Raw genomic sequence first — 10,151 nt, 5'->3', positions numbered from 1 at the left:
CCATCCCAAGTACTCCACAACAGAACGGGGTTGCAGAAAGAATGAATAGAACTATCCTGGAGAGAGTTCGTTGCATGCTCTCCCATTATGGTTTGAGCAAATCTTTTTAGGCTGAAGCGGCTTCAACGGCATGTTATCTGATAAATTGCTCTCCTAACAGATCAATTGATTGCAACATTCCAGAAGAAGTTTGGTCAGGTAACCCTGTTGATTATTCTAATCTTAAAATATTTAGTTGCCCTGCTTATTCTCATGTAAACGAGGGAAAATTAGAACCTCGTGCTAAGAAGTGTATTTTCTTGGGTTATGGCTCAGGGGTTAAAGGTTATCGTTTATATGACCCAGAATCTCACAAAGTAATTCACAGTCGAAATGTGACCTTTAATGAAAATGCTATGCTCTCTTCTGTAAAAGATACTGTTATTTCCTCAATTGATACAGGTGACCAGGAAGATGCTCGAGAGAAGGTGGAGTTTGAGATTAAAACACCCGCTCACGAGGAAGACATTCCCAATTCCTCCAGTACTCAAGGTGATCAAGTCACTGCTATTGATGGTACAAATGAACATTTGAGTCCACATGAGCAATGTCCACCTAAACGACGAGGGTTACCACAGCCGTGGTCTATGGTTCAAGAACTTCCACAACATAGACCAAGAAAACCGACTCAAAGATTAATTGCAGAATCTGCCAACATTGCTTATGCTTTAACTATTGCACAAGAGATGGGTGAAGAAGGTGAACCCAAGAATTACTTCGAAGCTATCTCTAATGACGACTCAACAAAGTGGATTGCTGCTATGCAAGAAGAAGTTGAGAGTCTTCTCAAAAATGAAACATGGGAATTGGTGAAGTTACCAGAAGGAAAACGAGTCATTAGTTGCAAGTGGATCTTTAAAAGAAAAGAAGGGATCCCTGGTGTTGAGAGTACAAGGAATAAAGCAAGATTTGTTGTAAGAGGTTTTGATCAAGAGAAAGGTATTGACTTTAATGAAGTATTTTCTCCTGTTGTTCGTCATACTTCAATACGTATATTGCTTGCTTTAGTTGCCTTGTATGATCTGGAGCTGGAACAGTTAGATGTGAAAACTGTTTTTCTTCATGGTAATCTTGAGGAAGAGATTTACATCCAGCAGCCTGAGGGGTTCGTTGTCCCTGGAAAGGAGGACCATGTATGTCGTTTGAAGAAATATCTCTACGGCTTGAAGCAATCACCAAGACAATGGTATAAGAGGTTTGATTCTTTCATGGTTGGACATGGCTACTCCAGAAGTAGCTATGATAATTGTGTCTATTTTCAAAAGACATCTGATGGGTCATTTATATACTTGTTGTTATATGTTGATGACATGTTGATTGTTGCAAGAGATAAATTTTTAGTTAACAAGTTAAAGGCTCAGCTTAGTAGTGAATTTGATATGAAGGACTTAGGTCCTGCCAAGAAAATTTTAGTAATGGAGATCAACAAAGATCGTCAAGCTGGAAAACTTTTTCTATCAGAAAAGAAGTATGTTCTTAAGATGCTTGACAAATTTGGAATGTGAGATTGCAAAGCTGTTAATACTCCAATTGCCGCCCACTTCAAGTTGTCATCAGATCAGTGTCCAAAATCAGACGAGGACAAAAGTCGCATGTCACATGTCCCGTATTCAAATGCAATTGGAAGTCTCATGTATGTTATGGTATGTACTAGACCTGATTTAGCTTATGATGTTAGCATTGTTAGCAGGTTCATGCATAATCCAGGCAAGGAACACTGGGAAGTTGTTAAATGGATACTTCGTTATCTGAAAGGTTCTTCAGATCTTGGTTTGGTATTTGATCAACATAGAGCCGATCCCGGAGGAGCAGTTGGCTATGTTGATGCTGACTATGGTGGTGATTTAGATCGGAGAAGGTCACTTTCAGCCTACATTTTTACCCTATGTGGGTCTGCTATCAGCTGGTATTCTTCACTTCAAGCCATTGCGGCTTTGTCCACCACGAAAGCAGAATATATCGCTGCTACAGAAGGTATGAAAGAGGCTATATGGCTTCGAGGCTTGGTAAGTGAACTTGGTCTTCAATAAGATGTTCTTGTTATATTTTGTGATAGTCAGAGTGTTGTCCACTTAACCAGGAACAACAAGTATCACTCAAGGACCAAGCACATTGAATTAAGCACCATTTTATCCGAGACATTGTTGATACGGGAGATATAATTGATGAAAAAATTCATACAGCCGAAAATCCTACAGACATGTTGACCAAGCCACTTCCATCGGCTAAGTTCGATCATTGCCTGAACTTAGCTGGTATTATCCATACTTAATCAAGGCTTCATGGCGAGAGAGTGTTTCGGTCAAAGGCAAGTCAAGGTGGAGATTTGTGGGTTATGACTCACCTTTCCATTTTCTTGACATAATTGGGAGGTTACTTGCCATAATTAATTGTCATCAAATGGAGGTTTCTTACTACAATTAATTGTTATCAAAAGGAGGTTAATTACCATTAATTGTATTTATTATTGTTGTCTCCTAGAACCACTATATATAGTGGCTTCCTTCAAGCAATGTAACACACAAAAACAACAATACACACTTGCTTCCTCTCTCTTCTCCTATACTCTCTATTTCTTCTCTTGGGTGTAAGTGTTTAACCCATATAGAGAGAATTTGTTTTGGGGCTATTTATCTATTAGCTAGAGAGGAATTCATTGTACTCCCAGTACCATTATAGTGGAAGTTTTGGTTCTCTCGCCGGTGGTTTTTTATCTCTATTTAAAGGGGTTTTCCACCTAAAAATTCTGGAATCATTCTTACTTTACTTGTTACTTTAATTTCTCATAATCTTTGGTTGAAATTATCACGCTTCCGCACACAATATCCCTACAAAACTAATATCTTAAAGTTAAAATAAATAAATCTCTAATCCTAAATTTACACTTTTAACTTGAATTAAACTATGTTGAATGTCAAAATATAATTATAAGAATATCTACCAATATTTTGTAAATGTGAAAACGAATCGAAATATCAAAAAGTTGAGAAGTGGAAAATTAAAAAAAATATAAGTAAAGAAAATATGACCTTATAACAACACCTTCCAATTTCACAATGTTTACTCTATTGTTTGTTATATTTTTTTAAAGTAATCTAATTTGTTTTTATTTTGTTAGAAAATCCGGTGAAAATAACTTTTGTTATACGTATTTGTTGTATGAGAAGGACCTCATTGACACAAAATAAGGATATTTGGTGTTTAACTATACACGTATGATTTGTATTGTTCTTTAAGAAAAATAAGATTTGAGGCATAAACATTCATACTTTTTGCAAAAAGAATCACACCTTCAATACTCTTTAAAAAGAGAGGATGATTAGCAAGAAAGACAAAACCCAACATTGTGTTTTAAAGGGTGTTTATTGTTATTCTTTTTTATCTCTTTATAATTCATAACTTTTTTTTAACATATAATATAGATTAGATTTTCCAGAAAATATAAAAAAAATTAAGAAAATATTTTTGTGAAGAGGTAGGGAGGTGTGTGAAGAAAATATAAAGGTAGAAAAAGCAATTGGCTTATGAAAATATATTAATGCGAGGCCCAAGCCCAAAGAGAGAAGGATGGTGAATGCTTGAGTGCATTTGCATTAAGCATAAACCCTCTGTAACAGACATTGAGCAGAAGAAGAGGAAGAGGAAGAAGAGAAAAAGAAGAACAGCGAAAGAGATATGAGCGACGGAGGAAAACGACAAGGTGGAAGAGCGTTGCCTCCGCCTCCCCGCGGCCCTCCTCCTCCTCCTCCCTCTCGCCCTCGCCTCGAACCCGTCGATCGCGAAAAGGTAATCTTCCTTCACCATTTCCTTCTTCTTATTCTCTCTCTCTCTCTCTCTGACTCACTCTATCACTCTCTTTCGTTAATTCAACCTTAAGACATGTCCGTTGCTGCTGCGAGTGTTCACCAAGATCGGAGGTCACCACTCGATGGAAGACTTCGCCGTCAGAGGCAAAGAGCCCAAGGACGAAGTCCAGATTTACACCTGGAAGGACGCTACTCTCCGAGAACTCACCGATCTTGTAATTGCAATTTCCATTCTCATTCAAACCGTTTCTCTATTCAATCTCCAATTTTTTTCCTCTTTCTGCTTCTGCTTAACTCACTCTCTGTTTTCCGTAGGTTAAAGAAGTAGCGCCCGCTGCCAGAAGAAGAAACGCCAAGCTCTCCTTCGCCTTCGTGTTTCCAGATAAGAACGGCCGGTTCAAAGTTCAAGAGGTAATTCAATCTTCACTATCTGCTTAGGGTTTATTGCTTTTGTGTTTTTTCCTATTTTTTTTTCCATGCATTTATTATTATTCTTCCCCTAAGTTTGAGAATGAACTTTGACTGTGAAGTAACTACATAATGCACATCTGAGTGTTTGTTGATGAGTTTGGACAGTGTACACATAAAACCGCCTCAGGTTTTAAATTGCATTCACTTTTATATTGTGGAAAATTGCTAGCATGCTGTCGCAGTTGTGGACGCCCCAGAAAACCGTGGTTGTGGTTGTACAGTGTAGACACTTTTTTAAAAAAAAAAACTTGGCAGTGGTAGATAACGGTAAATATCGGGTACTCAAAAATCATTTATGAAATTATAATGGAAATCGTAATGGATTGTGGCGGAAGCATTGCGGTCAAAAAGAAATAAATATACATAACTGCATATCTCAAGTTTAAAACTTAAAATAACAACAAAACATAAAATAAATGTCTTAAATTTCTATTATAACTCTTCTTCAATCCCAATATAATTGTCTTCAACGGCAGCATATCTCTCCTCCTCTTCCCCTCAAGAGAAACTCTTGTTGTAAGTAATTTCAAACTTTGAATCACAGCTATCATGTAGTTTATTCTCAACCCCAATTTAAATCTTCTCTTCGCCCCTCCTTGTTGGGAGGGTTGAAGTTGTATCAGGACCTTTCTTAGAAGCATGGGAAGATCCAATAGCAATACCATCATTTGATGGTTGCTTTTTTTATTGGTTGCTTTTCTCCTTGCATAAATTATTGGTTCTCCAACACCTAAAGTTTCATAAAAAGTAAGAGTGGGAACATCATTAAAAACCAATTCATTTCCCCCCTCTTCATTATCATTATCATCATCCACTTGTCCCACTAATCACTCATCAATGTCACTCACTGCAATAGGGTCTTTCATTGCTGATATTGTTTCTTTGAGCAAGTTGTTGGTTATACTTTATGTAAACCAAATCATGCAACCTTTGGTGGTCTTGCATGTTCCTTTTTTTAATGAATTGGCATTATAAATAAGTAAAATGTGAATTATTATCTTTCTAAATTCTGCAAAAAAGACAATGAAATGAGTCATGTCATGAACCAAAACAATAATTATTACTTGTTCAAAATACACTCCAATTGCGCTCACATCCTGATGAAATACATGTCATACTTAAAATCTTATTGCTAACTTTGTAAGTTTGGAGTTGCGTGCCCATAATTCTTCCACCATTGAGGTACAAAACCAAGGAAAGTAAAGAATATAACCATTATATCTTAGCGCAATTTAGACGCTTAAGTGTCTCACATGGGGTTATGGTCTTCCTTGATTCTTTGGTAAAGTCATCATCAAAGAGTCCACTTCCACTCTTATAAAGAGACAACATAGTTAACAGAAAATTGTTGTGCATCTTTACTTGGCACCAACCTTTTGATGAAAGCATACAATCGATTTGTAACTTCCAAATCATATTCTCAGTTGGAATAATAGAACCCTAGGTTCAAAAAGTGACCCGCCTCATGCAAGGGGTGATGAAGTTGACATGTCCATTTATTATCAATGATTATAAATACAAGCTTATATTTACTTTTGTTGTTATTGAATGACTTCATTAATGTTTCCTTGGCTTTTTCCATTATTTCATTTATATAGTCCATAGTTTTTTTCCCCATCCACCAGACAAGGACATGAGCAAGGGGAGTCATGACTTTGAGAGTAAATAAGACAGGATTCCAACTCCTTATTTTGTAAATTGTTTTAACAAACTCAAGAATCTAGAATGACTATTATCAAATGAAGCTTTCCAATGTCTTCAAACAACAAATCTATACCATGGGTTGCACAAAGAATCCAATAGAGATGAGGTTTTTCCTCATCCAATAATTTACCAACTAACACATAATTGCTTCCATTATCTGTGAACATAAACAATATTTTCATCTTCAATCTCCTCCACAAGAGTATCAAGCATCTCATTTTTTTCTGCCTTTACAAATTTAGAACCAGACAACATTGTCCCTACATGGGAGCTCACCAAAAAGTTAATCAAACATTGTTGCTTTCGGTCAGTCCATGCATCTCACATAATAGAACAACCATGCTTGCTTCATTGCACTTTATGATCTTTCTACAACTTTTCAATGTAGTCAATCTCATTGTTAAGAAGTGGAACTCTAATTTTATGATAAGTAGGAGCTAACAAATTATAAGCACATATATCATCAATCATATCTTGAAAACTCTTCAATCTTATAAGGTTAAATGACAGCCTGCTTGGTACCAAAATCGGGCAATATATTGATGAAGTTATACCTTTAAATTTTTGTCATGTGCTTCTTTGATATTAGCTTGCCTTAGTTTTTCTATTTTTCTATTCTTTATTGTAGTAGTTGGATTTATATAAACCATATTCATTGGTCCCTTTTTTCCACCACTAGTTCTCCGCTTATCATTACTAGCTGTGCAAACTTCATCTTCACTTTCATAATTATCATAAGCCGCAACACTACATACAGGATTGAGGGAAGGGTTGGCTGTTTTTTCCTTAAATAATTTCCAAAGGTCTTCTCTCGCGTTTCTTGGAGTTTGGGTGCAAGCAACAACATTGTCCTTCTTTGCCATTAGATGTTCTTTGACTCTAGTAATTCTTCCTTTCATAACTTTCTCACAATAATTACAAACCATTGTGTTTAAGTTTGATTCATCCATCTGATAACAATGTTTCCAACCCAAGATACTTCTATGAGATGTTCTTGAATTGCCTGGTCATTGGTCATTATTGTTGCTGGAAAATAGGTATATTTTTCATAAAATAATTATAGTGGAAGTAAAAAAGAAGAAAAAAAAATAGGAATGAGGCTGGTACTGAACAAAAATAATTTGAAAAAAGAAAAATACTTGCATCGACGTTAGTGCCAGCAATGGCGGTGCCAATGATAGTGTCAGTGGCGACAGCAGTGGGATCGTTAGTGACAGCGGAAGTGGCAAGCGGGATTGCAAAACAAAGAATGAGAGGTTGAGGCTGCTTTGGGTAGGGCTATTAGGTTAAAAAATAATGTTTGCAAATTGGGTCGGTAAGGCCCAACTCCTTTTAACAAATTGAAGAATTGGGTTGATAACCTAACACAAGAATAAGAACATTAGGGTTTTCATGAAAGCCTCCTTCCAAATGGAAGCTTCGTTTTCAAATGGGAGTTGCCGCCTTTTAAGCAATCTCTGCTCCACGCCCACTTTCTGTGATGCAAAAAGCGACTTCCGTAAGAAACCTGCATTGTCATTGCCATGTTGTGGCGGCAAGATGTAAATCTGCGTCTGCATTGTCATTGCCATGTTGTGGCGGCAAGATGTAAATCTGCGTCCGCCACAGGTTTTCGCCATGATGTTACCATAACTGATTTTCAATAACACTGAAACTTGGTAAAACTCAAATTACTGATGTGTGTTAATACAGGTCCAAATATGTCATAAAGTTGGGTTCTGAACTTTATAAGTCTTCCAATGGAAGCAAATGTGTTGTCTATGCTTAATAAATCATTTCAACACAAGCAAGTTGTAATATATGTGTTGTCTTAGAGCTGATTTAGGCTTAGTGAAAATGAAAAAAAATAAAACTATTAGCAAATGATTGAGTTTGTGAACTACATTATTGCTTGTTTGTGTGTTTTCATAGGCACTGAAGGGATCCCTTTGTGGTTTAGTCCAGGCAACCCATGCATGTTTTTTGCATATGTGAAAATAAAAAACTTTGAAAGTCCAGCCATCTAACTTGATAACTATGAATGCTAAAGGAATAAAATAAAATAGTTAGAATGTTTAAAGAATGACTACACATATTGCCTTTATTTTGTAAGGCATTCTCTTTAGGACACACCTCAAAGCTTGAACCCCCTAATGGTGCATTTTGTGTTTTGCCCTTGGTCAAGACAATCTTAACAACTGTTATAAGTTTTTAATGCAAAGAGAGATTGTCATATTTTCTTGTAGCCTATTTAGTTTTTCCCTTCTCATAGGTTATGTTCGGACAATGAAATTGTAGTCATATGGAGTTGGCCCGGTTTTGGGAAGAACCTATCCCATTCGATAAATGGGATTGTGATTTACCTATTGGGGAACCCATGCCAGAAGCTAGCTATTAAGGTGGTGAACCAAACACTTGTATACTCCACCGAGCATCTCATACTATTTGATGTAGGACTTAGGCTCAATCCCAGATGTTAAACAAGCACTTATAACCACGATATTGGTACGGATTAGTGACTTAAACAATGACTGATACTGTTGAGGACTTTGAGCGTACAAAATGTGGGTATTTCACTTTGGATATGAAATAAATTTGTTGGAAGAGAATTACCCACGTGCTTAAGGTCCCCCATCAACATTAATTGTTACTTTCGATGATGATTAATCAGTACCAATGTCATGGTCAGCAAAAAAAGTGTTGACTGTTGTTATTATGAGTTGGAGCTTTCATGTTGAATCATTCTCATGTTTTGTATTCTCTGCTTGACTGCGCTTCATGAAGGTGGGTAAGACATTATCTTATGGAAATGGAAGATTGGATGATGGCAAGGCTTTAGCTGAACTTGGTTTTGAGGTATAAATAAATAAATAAATTATTCTTATATTTATGCTTGATTGTCACAAACTATATTGCTAACTTAGTTCGTGAATGTGCAGATCGGTGACTACTTGGATGTGGCTATTGTGTAGGTTATTGTGGATACTGGATGTCTCAGCATTGTTACGGGTTTTGGACTGCTTATGTTTGCAGGCTTGAACACTAGGCTTATTTTAGAGTTGGAAACACTGTCCTATGGAAATATTTAGCTGTTAAATGTTACATGAAACTCATACAAGACCAGTTTCTTTGGTTACAAAAAATGATAGATTGCTGATTTCTATTTTCGCAATCCTTTCTTTCCCCAATTTTTTGTCACCCAAGATAAAAGGAATGGATGATTTTAGATAGATGTAAACTTAATGAGTGAGAATCGTTGGATTTCGTGTTTCAATGGCAACAATTCTAAAGATGCAGGAAGTGCTGTGGCATTTTTACTTTATTTAACAGCATTACTCAAACGATGAATTGCATCTTTTCCCTCCACTAATTGACTATAATCAAGGATAGATGCACACTTTACATGTACTAACAAAAAAAATAAATTTAGATCTATAGAGCTTAGTTTTCTTTGATTTCGGTGACTGTGAAAAGGTCTTTAAAAAATGAATGATTTGATTACACGAGGAAAATGGGGAACATGTATTAATGAAAGTATAGTTTAGGAAATAGACAGGGTCTTTTTTGAGGATGGAGCTATGGATTAGCAATTGTAAAGAATTTAGGTTGTATTGAATAACAAAGTGATCAATCTTTGAATGTTCTAATTTGTGTGATAGGTATTAATGATCAAACATCAACTATAACAATCAAGTGGATCATGAACTAGAAACTAGTAGGTAGTGATAGCAATCCACTCTTTGAATATTCTTTCATCGATTAGTAAAGTAAAGAGTAGAATTTACAGAGTTTTTCCAATAAATTTGTGAATTTCACTTACATGGGAGACACAACAAAAAGGTCAACTGAGATTGAGTGTCAAGTGCATGTTCTCATTGATGTAGTTGAATATGACAATTTAGCATTACATGAGAGCTACATTGAAAATACTAAAGAATCGATGGCTGATACTTGTTTTCATCTAGCTGGCTTTTGGATTTATTCTTTTGTGTAATTGAAGTTGTCCTTCTGGGTTTTGTCTTGTCACTTCTTGCAAAATTTTGTTGAGCACACAAACAGAACAAAAAAAAAATGACCTAATGATTTACATAAATTTTTCAACGAGATAATCAGTAGCATAATACAGGTAAGAGAAATGATAAGAAGACATAC

General features: G+C 36.0%; 1 protein-coding gene across 1 annotated transcript; it reads left to right on the top strand.

Moving 5' to 3' along the window:
* The first annotated feature begins 3,563 nt into the window (after positions 1-3,563).
* SAP18 (SIN3 associated polypeptide P18) lies at positions 3,564-9,171 on the top strand. The gene is made up of 5 exons (XM_090296755.1): positions 3,564-3,825; positions 3,917-4,060; positions 4,161-4,256; positions 8,784-8,855; positions 8,939-9,171. The coding sequence occupies exons 1-5, from the start codon at positions 3,715-3,717 to the stop codon at positions 8,969-8,971; spliced, it is 456 nt and encodes a 151-aa protein (XP_090152881.1). The 5' UTR covers positions 3,564-3,714; the 3' UTR covers positions 8,972-9,171.
* Positions 9,172-10,151: the final 980 nt, after the last annotated feature.

The sequence above is a fragment of the Phaseolus vulgaris genome, chromosome 10, assembly GCF_051622355.1.
Source record: "Phaseolus vulgaris cultivar YP4 chromosome 10, ASM5162235v1, whole genome shotgun sequence".
In the NCBI taxonomy this organism is placed as follows: Eukaryota; Viridiplantae; Streptophyta; class Magnoliopsida; order Fabales; family Fabaceae; genus Phaseolus; species Phaseolus vulgaris.
Note: the sequence above shows the minus strand (reverse complement) of the source record. Positions and strands in the feature narration are given on the sequence as shown.